The following is a 19,458-nucleotide window of genomic DNA, read 5'->3' as shown; positions in this document are numbered from 1 at the left end:
CACACAAGTGAACACAGACTTATCCATGTATCCTTTGGTTCATGTAAATTCAGATTAGAATTGAAAATTTACAATCCTGCTGGTACACACCTGCCATAACTATGTCAAGGGTGCACCAGAAGGATTAGAAAATAAGTTGGGACCCAGATATGCAAGATCCCAATTTTACCTCTGGGATTGCAGAATGGCCTGTTAGGGGTATGACTTCAGCTTGCTCCCAAAAAGAGCTATTAGTATAAGAGAGAGCAAGCCTGGGGGTGGGGTCAAGAATTCCCACGTCTCTTGACCTCCAAAGAAGCGAAACATTGGATCAGTGGGGATAGGTATGTGTATCTCACCAAAACTAGCTAACAAGTGGTGGAGCTGGGACCCAACCGGATCTCAAGGTTTGGTTGGGCTTATGGTGAGGTAGGGGTGGTGGAAGCCTCTTGTCTATCCTAAGAAAACTACTTCCATTTTTTAAATATGCAATGGGGGCTGCAAGGGCAACTGGACTGTCTTTACTTGCACAGAAACCAATAGCCCCTCCCACACCAAACCTTTCTTCAAACATTTCTCTTTAGGAATGCCCAATAGATTTTCATTTGTCTCTTCTATCTCATTCATCTTCGTTGTTTTCTACCTTCTTTTTTCTTGCTTGTTCAGCTATCTGCCAAAACTCACTCTCACAGGTGCACTTCCTTCCCAGCAAATCCAGCTCTGACCTATTCCACTTCTTCATGTTTTAGAGCAACCCATGATTACAGACATCTCCCAGGTATTCAGCATTCCTCAACCTGCTTTTCTCACCATATCCTGAGATCCACATTCAATGTTATGCATGCTCTTGACCTCTCCCTTCAGCAGCACTAACTCACTATCCCAAAGTTGTCCTACTTTGCTCATTTATTTCAGCCTTCGGTTTGTCCATCGTTTCAACAAAAAACTTGTTTTAGACCATAACACTATAAGACATAGGAGCAGAAATTAGGCCATTCGGCCCATCGAGTCTGCTCCACCATTCAGTCATGGCTGATAAGTTTCTCAACCCCATTCTCCCGCCTTCTCCCCGTAACCTTTGATCCCCTTACCAATCAAGAACCTATCTATCTTGGTCTTAAATACACTCAATGACCTGGCCTCCACAGCCTTCTGTGGCAATGAATTCCATAGATTCACCACTCTCTGGATAAAGAAGTATCTCCTCATCTCTGTTCTAAAAGGTCTTCCCTTTACTCTGAGGCTGTGCCCTCGGGTCCTAGTCTCTCCTACTAATGGAAACATCTTCCCCACGTCCACTCTATCCAGGCCTTTCAGTATTCTGTAAGTTTCAATCAGATCCCCCCTCATCCTTCTAAACTCCATCAAGTATAGACCCAGGGTCCTCAAACGTTCCTCATGTTAAGCCTTTCATTCCTGGGATCATTCTCGTGAACCTCCTCTGGACCCTCTCCAGGGCCAGCACATCCTTCCTGAGATACGGGGCCCAAAATTGCTCACAATATTCTATATGTGGTCTGACCAGAGCCCGATAAAGCCTCAGTAGCACATCCCTGCTTTTATATTCTAGTCCTCTCAAAATAAATGCCAACATTGCATTTGCCTTCCTAACTACCAACTCAAACTGCAAGTTAACCTTAAGAGAATTCTGGACTAGGACTCCCATTTCCCTTTGCACTCCAGATTTCTGAATTCTCTCCCCATTTAGAAAATAGTCTATGCCTCTATTTTTCCTACCAAAGTGCATGACCTCTCACTTCCCCACGTTGTATTCCATCTGCCACTTCTTTGCCCATTCTTCTAACCTGTCCAAATCCTTCTGCAGCCTCCCCGCCTCAATACTACCTGTCCCCCCACCTATCTTTGTATCATCTGCAAACTTAGCCAAGATGCCCTCAGTTCCTTCATCTAGATCATTAATGTATAAAGTGAAATGTTGTGGTCCTAATACTGACCCCTGCGGAACTCCACTACTCACCAGCCATCAGCCTGAGCAGGACTCCATTATCCCAACTGTCTGCCTCCTGCCAGACAGCCAATCTTCTTTCCATGCTAGTACCTTGCCTCTAACACCATGGGCTCTTATCTTACTGAGCAGCCTCCTGTGTGGCACCTTGTCAAAGGCCTTCTGGAAGTCCAAGTAGATAACATCCATTGGCTCTCCTTTGTCTAACCTACTCATTACCTCCTCAAAGAATTCTAACAGATTTGTCAGGCATGACCTCCCCTTGATGAAACCATGCTGGCTTTGCCCTATTTTACCATGCACTTCCAAGTATTCTGAAATCTCATTCTTAGTAATGGACTCTAAAATCTTACCAACAACTGAGGTCAGGCTAATCGGCCTGTAATTTCCTGTCTTTTCCCTCACTCCCTTCTTAAACAGGGGGGTTACATTACCGATTTTCCAGTCCTCTGGGTCCCTCTCTGACTCCAGTGATTCCTGAAAGATCACCACTAACGCCTCCACTATCTCTTCAGCTATCTCCTTCAGAACTCTGGGGTGTAATCCATCTGGTCCAGGTGATTTATCCACCTTCAGACCTTTCAGTTTTCCTAGCACCTTCTCCTTAGTAATGGCCACCATACTCATCTCTGCCCCCCAACTCTCTTGAACTTTGGGGATGTTACTCGTGTCTTCCACTGTGAAGACTGATGCAAAGTACCTATTCAGTTCCTCCACCATTTCTTTGTTCCCCACTACTTCTTCTCCAGCGTCATTTTCCAGCGGCCCAATGTCCACTTTTGCTTCTCTCTTACCCTTTATATATCTAAAAAACTCTTGCAATCTTCTTTTATATTACTGGCTAGTTTACCCTCATATTTAATCTTCTCCCTCCTCTTTTCATTTTTAGTTGTCCTCTGTTGGTCTTTGTAGGCTTCCCAATCCCCTGGTTTCCCATTGCTCTTTGCCGCATTGTATGCTTTCTCTTTAGCTTTTAGTTTTCTTCCATTCAGGATCAAAAGCTTTGACAACTGATGGATATCAATGCCCCTCTGGATATTTCTTTCCCTTCATATTTTTCTGACCACATCCACTCCAATCCCACCCTTGCTGTACATTCAAAATGCCCTCTGACCTGACCGCTGCCCACGATTGGGCCCCAACCGCGAGCTCATGACCAGCGTGAAATGCATGCTGCAGCGCTCTGCACTGCCGGGGTGGGGGCAGGGGGAGCGCAAGCGCTGAAGTCCATGCATGCGCGCAGGTGCCTGCAGTAAAAGCTCCCTAAGGAACAGAAGCTACCTCAGGGAGCTGAAGATTTTTATCGATAAAAATAAAGATTTTTAAAATAATGAAAACATGTCCCCTTACTTGACTCTGAGCAGGGACATGTTAAATATGAGTGTACATTTTTTTAGGTTTTTTTAAGTCACTGGTCGAAATCCTATCCTCCCCGTGGATGAGGTTTTGCCAAAAATGCAAAGGCCGCTTGGCCTTTACGCCCCCCCACCCCCCCGCCAACCGAATGGTTGGACGGGCAGGGAAAAGTTCCAATCAATTAGTTGATTAAGGGCCCGAATAGACCACTTAATTATCAGCACCGCCTTTTTATTTCCTCTTCTTCATCAGTTACTTTTTGTTTACTGTCATTCTTTGTTTTTGTCGTCATAACTTTAAATGCTGTTACCACTTTAAGAGCTGTAACCATTCGGGTGTATCCCGCTTCAGGAGTATCGGCGGGCATGCTTTTTTTTTTACTAATAATTTCCTTTTATTAGCTGTTTCACTTTAGTTTCAATTTCTGAGTGGCAAATCGCAAAGGTTCGTTGTACTCATCGCCAATTTGTTATGTTTAACTATTGATAGTGCCGATAACCTTTTAGAGGTTTATAAATACTCACATAGGCATAAGAGGTGGTTGAACAAGCTGCTTCAATTTTTGACTGCAGTAACTGAACTAACAAAAAAAATGGACTCTGCAGTCCCACAATTCACTAGCTTGTAAAGTACGGCAAGCTCAACAAGACATTCAAAAGACATTCAGTACATAGTACAGCCCAATCTTAAACTCTTCATCTATCACCTTAACCTCTGTACCCAATCTTTGGCCAGGAGTCTTCTGGACAGCAGACCTTTTTACCATTCATTAGAATTCTCTCTCATCCTGGGCCTCTCCATCAGGACTCTTAACCTCTCTAAATATTTTCCTTGAAAACTGCTGGTGTGACATCAGCTGTCTCAATTTCTCTACTCTCTTCACTCATTGTAGCCTATCTCTATCTGAACTTGTAGCGCTTCTTTTCTTAGGTCCAACCCTAACATTGTCATGAAAACTGCTGACATGGTACTCATGTTGTTTGCTAACCTCTACCTAGACGAGGCCTTCTACCTGCACCAGTCCTTAACCCATCATCGAACATCAAGTAATCTTTTCCCAGGCAGATCCCCCTCCACAGGCTCCAGCCTAATTCCTCCAAACCTGAATAGCATACTTCTACCTCCTTCCAAAGCAGGGCTACCCTGGTAGACTCATCATTTCATAGAATAGTTACAGCACAGAAGGAGGCCATTTAGCCTGATGTGTCCTTTCCCCTCCTTTTTCTGCAAGAGCAACTCACCTAGTCTCACTCCCCTACCTTATCCCATTGTCCTGCAATAATTCATTTTCAGATAATTGTCAAATTTTCCTTTCAAAGCCACAATTGGAATTGACACCACCGTATTCTCAGATCCTAACCACTTGTTGCATAAAAATCTTTTCCTTCATGTCACTGTTGCTTTTTTGATCAATCACGTTAAACCTGTGCCCTCTGGCTCTTGATCCTTCCATCAATGGGAGCAGTTTCTCCCTATTTATGTCCAGATCCCTCAAGGTTTTGAAAAACCTCTACCAAATCTCCTCCTGATCTTTTCTTCTTCAGGTGGAGCAGCCCCAGCTTCTCCAATCTATCCACTGGAATTCCTCATCCCTGGAAGAATTCTTGTAAATGTTTTCTGTATCCTTTCTAATGCCTTCACATCCTTCCTAAAGTGTGGAACTGGACACAATATTCAGTTGAGACTGAACCAGTATTTTATGCAGGTTTATCATAACTTACTGTTTTTTGTACTCAATGCCCTTACTTATAAAGTCAACGGTTCCATATACTTTATTATCTGCTTTCTCAACTTGCTCTGTCATCTTCAATGATTTTTGCTATTATACCCCAAGGTACCTCTGCTCCTACACTCCCTTTAAAATTGTACTCAGCCAATTTCACATCCATGCTGCTGCTATCCTTTTTATTCCATGGGCTCTAAGTTTCCTGACAAACTGTTAGGGGGCACTTTATCAAATGCTTTTTGGAATGCCATGTACATATTATACATATTACCCTTTTCAAAAAACTCAAGCAAGTTAGAATATCCTCTCTCTCCAGCACAGTAATCCACACTCTCCACCCTTGATCAATATCACCAACCCTCCTCCTTTCTTTCCTTCCCAAACACCATTGATCCAGCCTTATTTATTACCCAGTCCTGCCTTTTTGTGAGCAGTTTTTCTGTTATCACTACAACATCATATTCCCCATTTCAATCGCTATCTGCACCCCCAGCTCACCAACCTTTTCAACCATACTTCCTGTGTTTGACTCTATATCCAGTGCTGATATTCCCTATGCATTGTAAACCTAATTTAGACCTTATTGTAAACCCTCTTACTCTGACCACATCTAACACTTTATTATTTCTTACTTCATGCAATCCTTTGTGCACTTTGTTTCTACTTTCTAATGCCATATCCTGATTCTTGACTCCTGTAAAGTTAGTTTAAACCCTCTGCAACAACAGTACAAAACCACTCGACATTGGTCCTGGTTCCGTTCAGGCTCAATGCATCCTGTCTATATAGGTTCAACTTCCCCCAGAACTGTTTGCAATAACCCAGAAATCTAAAGTCCTTCCTCCTGCACCAGCTCTTCAGCCATGTATTCTTAATTGTGCCCAAACTTCCTTATTCTTGTGCTTTAATGTCCTTAGGATAAAGGCCAACGTGCCATTTGCCTTCCTGATTGCTTGCTGTTTCTGCAAGCTAACTTCCTGTCCTCCTTGTATGAGTACAGCCAGGTGCCACTGAACTATATTTAAAAGTTGTATACCTTTTAAATGCACCCTGCTTTTCTAATCTTCCCACCAAGGTGACTAAGTTTGCATTTACCCACATTATACCCCAACTGTCATTTGTTGTCCATTCACTTAAGCTGTGAGTATCTTTCTGCAGCCTCTTGTATCCTCCTTATGGCTTACATTCCCACCTAGCTTTGTATCATCAGCAAATCTTTATACATTGGCCTGAATCTTCTGAGGAGCGGCAATCACCGTCGGATTGCCACTCCACTACTACTTTTCTGCCCAATGCCGGAGCTCCGCATTTCTAATCAGGACTTACAATTCCAGCTTCTCCAGAAACATGAAGCACACCTTCCATCCAACTGCTTTTTCATAGCAATGGATCTTCGGGGGAAGACAAGCTAGGCCCCTTTTATTTGACACTAGCTGTCGTATTCAGATAAATGTTCACTAATACACTGAAAGCTGGGAGATTTAAAAGTTTTTCGGTGTGATAGTGTATGAGTGACTGGGTGAATGTGAGGTTGGGTAAGGGGTTGGCGTGGGTGAAATAAGTGGGTAAGGGGTAGGGTGATAAGGTGGCAAGTGGATAGGGTAGTAGATGTGTAGGGTGATAGGGTGGTATGTGGATAGCGTAGTAGATGGATAGAGTTCTGGGTAGGTAGGTGAGAAAGTGGGTAGGATGACAGGTGGGTACAGTCATAGTTGAGTAGGGCGTCAGGTAGTTAGGGTGGTAGGTGGGAAGAGGGGAATGTGGCAGTTGGGTAGAGTGGCGGGTGAGTAGGATGGTAGCTGGGTAAGGTGGTAGGTGATAGATTGGTAGGGTGGTAGGTGGGTAAGGGTAGGGTGGCAGGTGGTAGGTGGATAAGATGTTGGGAGGGTGGTAAGTACATAGGGTGGTATGTGGGAAGGTGGGTGGGGTGGCAGGTGGGTAGAGTGGCAGTTGGGTGGGTGTTGAGGTTGGGTCAGGTCAGGTCGGGGGTGTCAAGGGGTGAGATCAAGCCAGGGGAATGGGGGTGATTGGGGGGCGTCAGGGAGGTCAGCGGGGAGTCAGGGGGATGCGGGTGGTAGGGGCGTGTCAGTTTTATAGCTATCCAGGTGTTCAGACTAGGGCTTTTCTTGTCTAATATTTCCTGGGTAACTATTCAGGTAAGTAATCCAGAACCTTTTAAAGTTTCCGACTCGAACTCAGATTTGGAAACATTTTTAGAGGGTTGCGGGGAGCAAGATAATTGCCCATCAGAAGTTAAAACTTCCTGTGCAATTCCCATGGAATCATTGTGTTAGGATATCGGGGGGTTCTTGTAGTGCATCTTGTAGCCATCTGGTCTCCGACAATCCGGAGACCGGGAGATCTAGGCCATGATTCCCTGTGTCTTTAATTGCGAACTATGTGAAGTAGGAGCAGGAATAGGCCACTCAGCCCCTCAAGCCTGCTCCGCCATTCAAAAAGATCATGGCTGATTGGATTTTAACTTCATTTTCCTGCCTACCTCTGATAACCTTTCATCGCCTTGCTAATCAAGAACTTATCTAGCTCTGCCTTAAAGATATTCAAGGACTCTCCTTCAACCACCTTGAGGAAGAGAATTCCAAAGTCTCACAACCCTCTGAGGGAAAATAAATTCCTCATATCTGTCCTAAATGGGCAACCCCTTATTTTGAAACAGTAACCCCAAGTACTAAATTCTCCCAGAAGAAGAAATATCCTTTCCACATTCACCCTGTCAATTCCCCTCAGGATCTTTTATGTTACAATCAAGTCACCTTTTACTCTTCTAACTCCAGCAGATAAAAGCCTAGCCTGTCCAGCCTTTCCTCATAAGATAACGCCCCCTTCCAGGTATTAATCTAGTAAACCTCCTCTGAACTGCGTCTAATGCATTTACATCTTTCTTTAATAAGGAGACCAATACTGTACACAGTACTCCAGATGTGGTCTCACCAATGCCCTGTATAACTGAAGCATATCCTCCCTATTTTTGTATTCAATTCCCATCACAATAAATGATAATATTCTATTAGCTTTGTTAATTACTTGCTGCACCTGCATACTAACCTTTTGCGATTCATGCTTGTCTAAGTCATTAGTACAGATTGTGAATAGCTGAGGATCCAGCAGTGGTCCTTGTGGAATTCCCACAGTTATAAACTACTAACATAAAAATGACTAGTCCAATTGAGCTTCTGATCAATGGTACCATCAACAGGAAGATGGAGCACTCAGTGATGATAGTGACATTCAGCGCAAGGTGAAATTCTTTTGTTCCAGGTGGTCATTATCTGACACTTGTCTTACATAAACATTATCTGCCACTTGTCAACACAAGCTGGATGTTAATTGCTGTAGACCCAAGCATGGGCTGGCTCATTATTGGATGAGTTCTGAATGGACCTGTACACAGCGGAGTCAGAAAACAAGCAGGAGACAAACAGGGGACAGGCAGGGCCAGATGCCAAATTGGTCTTGATGCCAGTATGGGGTGCAGTCTCAGAGTAGGGGGAGATTGTAACCCTATCTTTTTTGATACCCCAAAGTGGGTCATGGCCACAGTTTGGGAAATGCTGATATACAGGATGCATTGCAGCAACTCAGTAGGATTATTTTACCAGCACCTTCCTCCATTTAAACCTCTTGTACCAAGAAGAACAAAATCAATAATATCTTTGGAACACCATCACTTCCAAGTTCTCCTCTAAATAACGCATTTGATTTGGGTATGTATCACCAACCCTTCTTTACCACTGTTCAATAATCTGGAATTTCTTATATAATATAATTGTGGGAACACCATAACCATAAGGGCTTCAACAGTTCAAGGCAAAATCGCTTAGCCATCTTCTCAGGGCAACAAATGCAGCCTGGTCATTGTTGTCCTCCTGCTAAAATATTTTCTTATGAGAATATCTACTTATTCTCCTGCACAAACACACACACACACCCAAGGTGAAAATATATCAATCCAAACAAACAGTCTTAAATCCATAACCAGAAAATCTGATTGTCAGAGATACGGAACTTAGAAGCCTTTTACAAATATTCACTGCCCTTTTATTCTGCTACACATTATTGTGTGATGTGGCCCCTCAATCCGGCTAACATAAAAACATAGGAAAGAGAAGCAAGGATAGTCCATTTTCCCTCTCAATCCAGCTCCGCCATTCAATAAGATCATAGCTGGTCTAATTTGTGGCCAAAACTCACTTTGATGCTTTCCCCCTGGGACCCTTGATTCTTTTTTAGATCAAAAATCTGTCTAACTCAGACCTGAATATATTCAATGACCCAACCCAGTGAAGCCCAATGCAAACTGGAGGAACAGCACCTCATCTTCCGACTAGGCACTTTACAGCCTTCTGGACTGAATATTGAATTCAATGACTTTAGATCTTGAACTCCCTCCTCCATCCCCACCCCCTTTCTGTTTCTTCCCCCTTCCTTTTGTTTTTTCCAATAATTTATATAGATTTTTCTTTTCCCACCTATTTCCATTATTTTTAAATCTTTTATGCCCTGCTAGCCTTTCCACCCCACCCCCACTAGAGCTGTACCTTGAGTGCCCTACCATCCATTCTTAATTAGCACATTCGTTTAGATAATATCACCAACTTCAACACCTATGTGTTCTTTTGTTCTATTGCCTGTGACATCTTTTGATTATCTGCTCCTATCACTGCTTGCTTGTCCCTACAACCACACCCCCCCCCCCACAACTTCTCTCCCCTCACACAATCCCCGCCACCCCCCCTCTCCTTAGATTCACTCAGTTGTGTTGAAGGGTCATGAGGACTCGAAACGTCAACTCTTTTCTTCTCCGCCCATGCTGCCAGACCTGCTGAGTTTTTCCAGGTAATTCTGTTTTTGTTTTGGATTTCCAGTATCCGCAGTTTTCTGTTTTTAAGCCAACTTCCATTGTTCAGTGAGGCAGAAAATTCCAAATATTAACAACCCTCTGAGAGAAGAAATTCTTCCTCATCTCTGTCTTAAATGGGAAATGCCTTATTTTGAAACTGTGCCCCCTAGTTCTAGATTCCCCCATGAGAAGAAAACATCCTCTCAGGCATCAAACCTGTCAAGACCCTTCAGGATTTTATGCATTCTAATAAGATCCCCTCTCATTCTTCTGAACTCTAAGATCATAGGCTGAACCGGCTCAACCTTTCCTCATAAAACAACTCCTTCATCCCAGGAATTAATTCAGTGAAAGTTCACTGAACTACCTCCAATACAAGGATGTCCCTCCTTAAATAAGAAGACCAAAACTGTATGTAATACTTGAGGTATGATCTCACCAATGCCCTGTACAGTTGTAGCAATACTTTCCAACTTTTATACTCCACCGTGCTTGCAATACAGGCCACCATTCCATTTGCCTTCCTAATTACTTGCTGTACCTGCATTTTGTGATTCATGTACAAGAACACCTAGATTCCTCTGTAGCACAGCATTCTGCAGTCTCTCTCAATTTAAGTAACATTGTTTTTTTCTATTCTTGCCACTTAAGTGAACAACCTAACATTTTCCAATATTATCCTCCATCTGCCAAATTTTTGTCCAGTTACTTTATCTATTTCCCTTTCAGTACCCTTTGTGTCATCTTCACAACTTGCTTTCCTACCTATCTTTGCATTATCAGGAAATTTGACTACACTTCATCCCTTCATTCAAGTGTTTTGATCCCCATGGAGACCAAAAAGCCAAAAGAATTAAATTTACCAAATGACCCCAACTAGAAAATCAAAGAACGAGATTTCACTTTTTATAACTTTAACAATCAAACCAAAAGCAACAGAAATTAAACATGCATCAGTAGGCAAACTGCAGACAATATAAACTATAACTTACACATTAAACAGCAGATACACCAAAGATAGATCTTACAGAATTATTGGGCAGTCCAATCAGCATGTACAGCACTAGTTTCAGCTACAAGATCCTTCAAAGCATTTAACCTCCTCAGGTAGTATGCAAGCTCTTTTTCTTTGAAGATTTAGCTGCTGATACTCACCCAACAACAGCACCCAACCAACCCAGCCCAACAGGCACAGTCTTCACCAAAATGGCACACTTCTGGAGAACGTCTTCAGCTCTGCTCACTACAGTCTTAAAAGCATTGATCCACCAAAAGCACCTTTATCCAAACCCTCAGTTGCAGCCCTGTGTACTGCATGGCTGGTGCTGGTCAATCAGTTCCTTCCAAATCACTGAAGCAGCAGCTGTATCCTTATTTTTCCTTATCTCTGCTCCTAGATTCAGTCTTTGTATTCACCTTTTTTCATTGCAACACAAGGTAATCTGAGCTCGGATGGCTCTGTGCTTTCTATCCAGTTACAATCAGCTTCAGTTTCTTCAGAATACTGAAATTTCAGCTTCCATTTTAGTATCCCTAGAAACCTAAAGGTTCAGTTTTCCTTTCAATTAGGGTCTGACTCAGAAAAAAATACAAGCATTGAAATCACAGATTCCACACAGGTCATTAATATAGATCGTAAATAGCTGAGGCCCCAGTTCTGAGCCCTATGGCAATCCACTAGTTACAGTTTGCCAAACTGAAAGTGACTCATTTATCCCTACTTTCTGTTTCTTGTTAACCAATTGTCTATACATGCTAATATATTACCCCCAACACCATGAGTTCTTATCTTGAATAGTAACTTTTTATGTGGCACTTTATTGAACATCTTCCTAGAAATATTTTATCCATCCTGTTTCCTGCATCCTCAAAGAACTCAAAGTTTTTAAAAGACAATTTCCCTTTCATAAAACCATGTCGACTCAGCTTGATTGTATTTTGATTTTCTAAATATAATGGATTCCAGGATTTTTCCTTTGACAGATGTTAGGCTAACTGGTCTATGGTTTCCTACTTTCTCTCCCAGTCCTTTCTTTTATAGAGGTGTTCCAATTTTGGTTTCCAACTTTCTGGAACCGTACCAGAATTTGCAGAATTTTGGAAAATTACAACAAATACACCCACGATCTCTGCAGGCACTTCTTTTAAGACCCTACAATGCAGGCCATCAGCTACAGAGGACTTGTCAGCCTTTAGTCCCATTTGTCTTTTCTAGTACTTTTTCTCCAGTGATGTGATTGTTTTAAGTTCCTCCCTCCCATTTGCCTCTTGATTTGCTACTATTTTTGAATGCTTTTTGTGTACTCTACCATGAAGACAGATTGAAATATACTTGTCAAAGTCTCTACCATTTCCTTGTTTCCCATTATTAATTCACCAGTCTCATACTCTAAGAGACCAACATTTACTTTATCTTCTTTCTTCCTTCTTTTATACTTGTAGAGGCTCTTACTGTCAGCTTTTATATTTCTTGCTAGTTTCCTCTCATGTTCTAATTTCTCCCTCTACTTTTTTTTGTCATCCTTTGCTGGTTTCTAAAATTTACTGGCTACCATTAATCTTTACAGCACTATATGCTTTTTCTTTCAATTTGATACTATCCTTAACTTCTTCAGGCACAGATGGTGCATCTTTCTTACAGAATCTATTTTTCTCAATAAAATCTATCTTTGCTGAGAATTATGAAATATCTCCTTAAATGTCTGCCACTGTTTATCTACTGTCTTACCTATTTTCTCAGTCCACTGTAGCCAACACTATTTTCATAACTTTGTAATTTTCTTTGTTTAAGACACAAGTTTCTGACTCAAGTTTCTCACCCTCAATGTGAAATTCTATCAGGTTGTGATCATTTTTGCCCTTAGGATCCTTTACTATGATATCATAAATCAATCCTGTCTCATTATACAGTACCACATCTAAAACAACCTGTTCCTTGGTTGGCTCTAAAATAGCCTGTACCCTGTTTTTAAAAAATTATCTGTTCCCTGCTTGGCTCATCACCATGTTCCAGGACAGACTCCCACTTGAACCCAGAAAAAGGACAAGGAGGTTGGTCAGCGGAAACAATATTTTGGTCAGTGGGAGGTCACATTCAGGAACCTGAGAGGCCAGTCCTTGGCATTAAAGTAGGTTGTACTAAAAGTTGGGGGAGATTTGGGACAAGAAAGTCTTAAGGTTTCCTGAGGGGCCTAGAGAAGCACATCTTCTTCCCCTGGCATACAAGGCATCCATTAAAGTTTTAAACACAATTGTGTTTTTGCGCCTCCTCTGGTCCTGGATCCAGACAACAACAGCTTTCCCCAGTGAAGTCAATATTGTGCACAATTTGCATAACTCAATGTTAAAATCACATTGAGGGTCAAATGATGTAATCAGATTCAGACTTTGAATATTTTAAGGACTCCATCTGCCTCCTCAAAATCAGGAATTAAAATTGTGTTCATTGGGAATGCAACACAACCAATAACATGAAGTACTCAGTCCTTAGATTAAACTCCATACATAATCTGTCGATGTCAGGTGCTTGGGGATAAAAAACCCTTTCTGGCTGAGTGGAATAAAAGGAATAACTCACCTGTCAGATAACTGTCCGGAAATAAGCGAACCAACCAGCACTCCCAGGAAAAACACTGACATAGAAAACGGCCCCTTCCAGCCATTGTTACACACCAAGTCCCACTGAAATGCAAAGAGAAGAGAAAAACTCCTTACATGTAGTTTGAGGAAAATTGCAGGCAAGCCATTTTACTGCAGTGGATCCAAAAATGGGTTGAAATAGGACGGGTCTGAAATTCCTTGGATCGACAATCAGCATTGGGTTGCCACTCCACTCCCAGTTTCATACCTGAAAACCTGTCTCGCTCGACCTTCCAACTCAGGCCAAGCAAGATGGGGGTGGTGCAGCGCATCCCCGGCATCTAGCACCAAGTGCAGTTCTGCCAAAGGGAAGGAAGCCACATTCTCCTTTTTTACAGCACTAGCTGCCGTAAAGCAAGTAGGTTTAAAAATCCAGTGAACTTTAAAGGTCCTTGACAGGCCAGGGAGAAAGTAAGTGTATAAGATTGAGTGAAGAAGGGGCATGAAAAAACACTGGCAGGCAAGATAAAGGAAAATCCCAAGGCATTTTATAAATATATTAAGGGTAAGAGGATAACCAGGGAAAGAGTAGGGCCTATTCGGGGCCAAAGTGGCAATCTGTGCATGGAGCCAGAGGAATTAGGAGAGGTTTTGAATGATTACTTTTCATCTGTGTTCACTATGGAGGACAATGTAGGTGTAGAAATCAGGGAGGGGGACTGTGATATACTTGAACAAATTAGCTTTGAAGGGGAGGAGGTATTAGCGGTTTTAATGGGCTTAAAAGTGGATAAATCTCCAGGCCCAGTTGAGATGTATCCCAGGGACTCTGCACTAATTTTCAAATCCTCTCTGGCCACAGGAGATGTGCCAGAGGACCGGAGGACATGAGTGTGGTACCATTATTCAAGAGGGGTAGTAGGAATAAAGCAGGTAATTACAGGCCAGTGAGTCTAACATCAGTGGTAGGGAAACTATTGGAAAAAATTCTGATGGACAGGATTAATCTCCACTTTGAGAGGCAGGGATTAATCAGGGATAGTCAGCATGGCTTTGTCAAGGGGAGATCATGTCTAACAAATTTGATTGAATTTTTCAAGGAGGTGACCAGTTGTGTAGATGAGGGTAGTGTAGTTGATGTAGTCTACATGGACTTCAGTAAGGCTTTTGACAAGGTCCCGCATGGGAGGATGGTCAAGAAGGTAAGAGCCTATGGGACCATGGGCAATTTGGCAAATTGGATCCAAAATTGGCTTAGTGGCAGGAGGCAGAGGGTGATGGCAAAGGTTGTTTTTGCGACTGGAAGTCTGTGGTGAGTGGTGCAGGGATCGGTGCTGAGACCCTTGCTGTTTGTTGTGTAAATTAATGATTTAGACATGAATATGGGAGGTATGATCAGTATGTTCGCAGGTGACACAGAAATTGGTGGTGTCATAAATAGTGAGGAGGAAAGCTTTAGATTACAGGACGATATAGATGGGCTGGTAATATGGGCAGAGCAGTGGCAAATGGAATTTAATCCTGAGAAGTGTGAGGTGATGCATTTTGGGAGGGCTAATACAGCAAGGGAATACACAATCAATGGTAGGACGCTAGGAAATACAGAGGATCAGAGGGACCTTGGTGTACATGAAGGCAGCAGCACAGGTAGATAAGGTGGCTAAGAAGGCATATGGGATACTTGCCTTTATTAGCCGAGGCATAGAATATAAGAGCAGGGAGGTTATGTCGGCCTGTATGAAACGTTAGTTAGGCCCACAGCTGGAGTACTGTGTGCAGTTCTGCTTGCCACAGCAAAGGAAGGATGTGATTGCACTGGAGAGGGTACAGAGGAGATTCACCAAGATGTTGCCTGGGCTGGAGCGTTTCAGCTATGAAGAGAGACTGGATAGGTTAGTGTTGTTTTCCTTAGAGCAGAGAAGGCTGAGGGGGGTCCTGATAGAGGTATACAAAATTATGAGCAGTATAGATAGGGTAGATAAATAGAAACTTTTCCCCTTAGTGGAGGCATCAATAACCAGGGAGCATAGATTTAAGGTAAGGAGCTGGAGGTTTAAAGGGGATTTGAGGAAAAGATTTTCACCCAGAGGGTGACTGGAATCTGGAATGCACCACGTGAGGAGGTGGTAGAGGCAGAACCCTCACAACATTTAAAAAGTATTTAGATGAGCACTTGAAACGCCTTAGCATACAGGGCTATGCGCCAAGTGCTGGAAGATGGGATTCGAATAGATAGGTGCTTGATGGCCAGCATGGACATGATGGGCTGAAGGCCCTGTTTCTTTGCTGTATACATCTATGACTCTATGATAAGCGAGTAGAATTTGGGAGGGGGGGGTCGTCAGCTTGGGCCTTGGGAAGTGGGGTGAGAGTGAGAGTCGGCCTGGCCGGGGAGGGGGCGTGGCGAGGAAGGTGGGGTGGGGGAGGGGGGTTGCGGGTGAGAGTTGGGTTTGGCTGGGCGAGGGGGGCTTGGGGTAAGAGTTAGGCCTGGCAGGCGGGGAAGTGCGGGGGGGTGGGGGTGGGGGTGGGGGTGGGGGCGAGAGTTGGGCCTCTTGGGGAAAAAGAGTCCTCATGGGGGTGGGGGAATCCTGTGGCGGAGTGTGTTCATCAGATCAGTGGAGGGAGGTGTGAGGGAGACACCTGGGGTGTTGGGGGGTGTTGGGGAATCCCGTGGTGGGGTGGGGGGAGACCCCTGGGAGTTGGAGGGGGACCTCCTGGGGGGTCGGTGTGGGTCTGCGCAATAGTTACTCAGAAATTAGAAGAGGTTTTAATTCTAGATTTTTCTGGGTAACTATTGTAACCCAGTTGAAACAATCTGAATTTTGTGATTTAAATTACATTTATGGATGGCTCCCAGTGCTGTCAATTACCCAGAGGAAGTTTGTATTTCCAAGCAATTGCTGTGCAAGCTCACCTGCAAACTTCTGAGGTAGATTTCCCAGTGCATCTCCCGTGCCCCCCACCACAAACCCCCCAGCAACCCCCCACCCCCCGCTGCCTCTGGCCCCAGATACAACACCCTGGAGCTCGGAAGTTACAGAGTTACGACCTGATGTACGATAAAGCACGTTTGGCTGACCAAGCCTTTTATGATGTCAGTACAGCACCTCTCACTTGCAAGGTTGTGAGTTCAATTCCCACTCCAGAGGTTTGAACACATAGGGCAGAATTTTTCCCTCGGTGTGCGGGTGCACACCCGACACATTCGAGCGTAAAACAGCACGTGATGATGTTGGTTGAGCATCTCAACATCTTCGCGCACTCGCACGATATATCACATGGCAGGCACGAACGGGAGTCAGAGCCGCACCCACCATGAATTACAAGGCCAGTTAAGGCTATTAAAAAGGCAATTAAGCTGTTTCTTACGTTGCCCTTGCGATTTTGTGCTCATCGCACGGGCAAAATGGGCAGAAGGGCAGCAGACAATTTCAAAAACCTCAGCCAAGGGCGAGATAAAAAGGGTCAGCAGCATGGCCGGTATGAGTAGTGAAGAGTTTTGGAGATAGTTTTCTGCTAGTTGCTTATTGGTACTTGGCAGCTTCATCTCTGTTTGGGGCTTCATTCTTAGCATTTCCAGGCTTCATTTCAGGACTTATTGGTGTCTGCAAGGTCCCCGGAGGATTCAGACCGTGTGGACCCTTCTAGGTCTCAGATAGCCTCCGTTACTCTTATAATGGGGACTGTGGTCTCCGTTGGTTGCACCATCACTGAGGAGGAAGAGAGGGGCAGAAGGCAGAGGGGGCTAGGTGCCCCAATGCACACTCCAGGGAAGGGACATATGGGAGGAGAGGCGCAAGCACAAGGGGCGCAGGGCCAGCAGGTAGTCCAAGGCGCAAGGGGCTGCAGAAGATGCCACTATCTTGCTGCCAGGGTTTACAGGCAGTGATGCAGCTACCTCAATATGTCTGAGGTGCAGTGCCAAAAAAGGTTCTGCCTCTCAAGGGAGACTATGACCTCCATTGTCAGATGATTGGGCCTGAGATCAGCTCCGACAGTGTGGGTGGATTCTGAAGGTCACAATGGCCCTCAACTTCTCTGCCTCTGGCTCTTGCCAGGGGGGATCTGTGTGGAGTCTCCCAATCAGTTGTCTACAGTTGGGTCAAGGTGGTGCCAGAAGCTCTGTCTGTATGGATGAGGCCACCCAGGCTGAGTGAGCCAGAGGCTTTGCAGCGATTGGGAGGCTCCCCTGTATCCAGGATGCCATCGACTGCACACATGTGGCCATCAAGGCGCCCACAGGTCAGCCGGGTGCCTTCATTCACAGGAAGGGATTCCACTCAATGAACGTCCAGATAGTGTGTGACTATAGGATGTATATTCTGCAAGTGTGTGCAAGGTACCCAGGCAGCTCCCATGACGCGTACATCCTGAGACACTCCCAGGGGCCAAAGTTCTTCAGTGCTCCAGCCTGACTGCATGGATGACTGCTGGGTGACAAGGGCCATCCATTGAAGGGGTGGCTCATGATGCCTCTCCTCCATCCAAGCACAGGGGCCGAGCAGTGTTACAATAGGAGTCATGCCTCCACAGGGGCAGTGATAGAGAGGACCATAAGTCTTCTGAAGATGTGCTTCTGATGCCTGGCCCATTCAGGGGTACACTACAATACCCCACAGAGCAGGTGTCAATGATCGTGGTTGCTTGCTGTGTTCTCCACAATTTAGCACTGGCAAGGGGGGACCCCGCTGGAGGAAGAGGATCTTGACACAGCTGCACAGGCCACAGATGATGAATCCAGTAGTGAGTCAGAGGAGGAGCACAGTGAGGAGAACACCAAGGGTATGGAGGCAGCCCTCGGTGACCACCAGGGAGGCAGACGCACCAGGGACACCTTGATCCAATGCTTCTTCAGGTAAGCTGCTAAAGACCTGCTTCCACCTCATGCCAAGGCTGCTGCACCCATCCCGGATGTCTGAAATGACCCTCTCAATGTCTGTGTAATAAAGTATCCAGCCACTCCCGTCCAGCATTACATACTGGTGTACCCTACACTAGAAAGAAAAAAGGTGAAGCATACTCAGGCCATCAGAATGAAAGCAAATTCAATGTCATTGTCACATTGAAAGCATAATAACATTATCATTACTGGTGTTGACGTCCACACCAGCAGACATATAAACCAAACATAAATGAACAGAAAGTCACCTGTGAACTGTCCCTTTTGTGGTCACGGTACATTTAGCTTATGTTTCTGATTGCAACGTCTTGGCGCTCCCAACCCCCCACCCCGCTGGTAGCGGCATTGGAGACAGCCTGCTGACTCTGCTGTCTTGTTAGCCTTGATGACCTTGGCGGGCGTCCTCTGGGAGGGAGCAGCCTGTGCCACGGCTGGCACCTCCCCAGTCATTGTAGCATGATCAGATATGATGGTCACTGGTGGAGGGGCAGAGGAGCTGCTGCCGTCATCCAGAGCTCCCTGAGGAGAGCCCGCAGAGACAACAAGCAGGTCATGCGCTAATGTGAGGTTGCTCTGGACCTCCCTGCTCAGCATTGATGGATGGGCACCTAGCTGGGATACTGGGTGCCTCGTCTATCTCCCACATTGGCACTGACCACCTGAGGTCCTTGCCCGTGTAAGGGCTTGCAAGTCCGAGCGCAACCCTGGGAACACTTCTTTCTGTCCCTGGGGCCATCTGTTCACAAGATCGCCACGGTCTCAATGGAGGAGGCAGTGCACTCGGCCATGTGGGTCAAGGTAGTGCTCATGCTCTGCATGGACTCCTCCACAGAGAAGACCATAGCACGCATACCCTCATGGATCTCCACCAGATTCTCCCGCACATCGCGCCAGCATCTGCCAGATAATGGACAACTCTAGAGGCTCATTCTCTGCCTTCAATTGAGCATTGTCCTGGTCCCCAGCAGTCCTCTGACTGCCGACGCCCTGGAGACTCTCTGCCTCCACCTGCATGTCAAGCAAGTGTGAAGTGCCCTCTCCAATGTGCACCAATATTCTAGCCGCCGATCTAATATCCACCAAGGTGCTGG

The 19,458-nt window shown here is 44.8% G+C and overlaps 1 protein-coding gene across 2 annotated transcripts in view; it reads right to left on the bottom strand.

Annotated features, from left to right (window-relative positions):
- The window catches only part of LOC121281040 (solute carrier family 22 member 5-like), a 159,042-nt gene that overhangs the window by 105,589 nt on the left and 33,995 nt on the right, over nucleotides 1-19,458 (bottom strand). For both annotated transcript variants that reach the window (XM_041193631.1, XM_041193632.1), the window contains exon 2: nucleotides 13,466-13,569. In XM_041193631.1, coding sequence (XP_041049565.1) covers nucleotides 13,466-13,569 — 104 coding nt within the window. The remainder of the gene's footprint in view (nucleotides 1-13,465; nucleotides 13,570-19,458) is intronic.

This window comes from Carcharodon carcharias, chromosome 8, assembly GCF_017639515.1.
Source record: "Carcharodon carcharias isolate sCarCar2 chromosome 8, sCarCar2.pri, whole genome shotgun sequence".
NCBI lineage: Eukaryota > Metazoa > Chordata > Chondrichthyes > Lamniformes > Lamnidae > Carcharodon > Carcharodon carcharias.
Note: the sequence above shows the minus strand (reverse complement) of the source record. Positions and strands in the feature narration are given on the sequence as shown.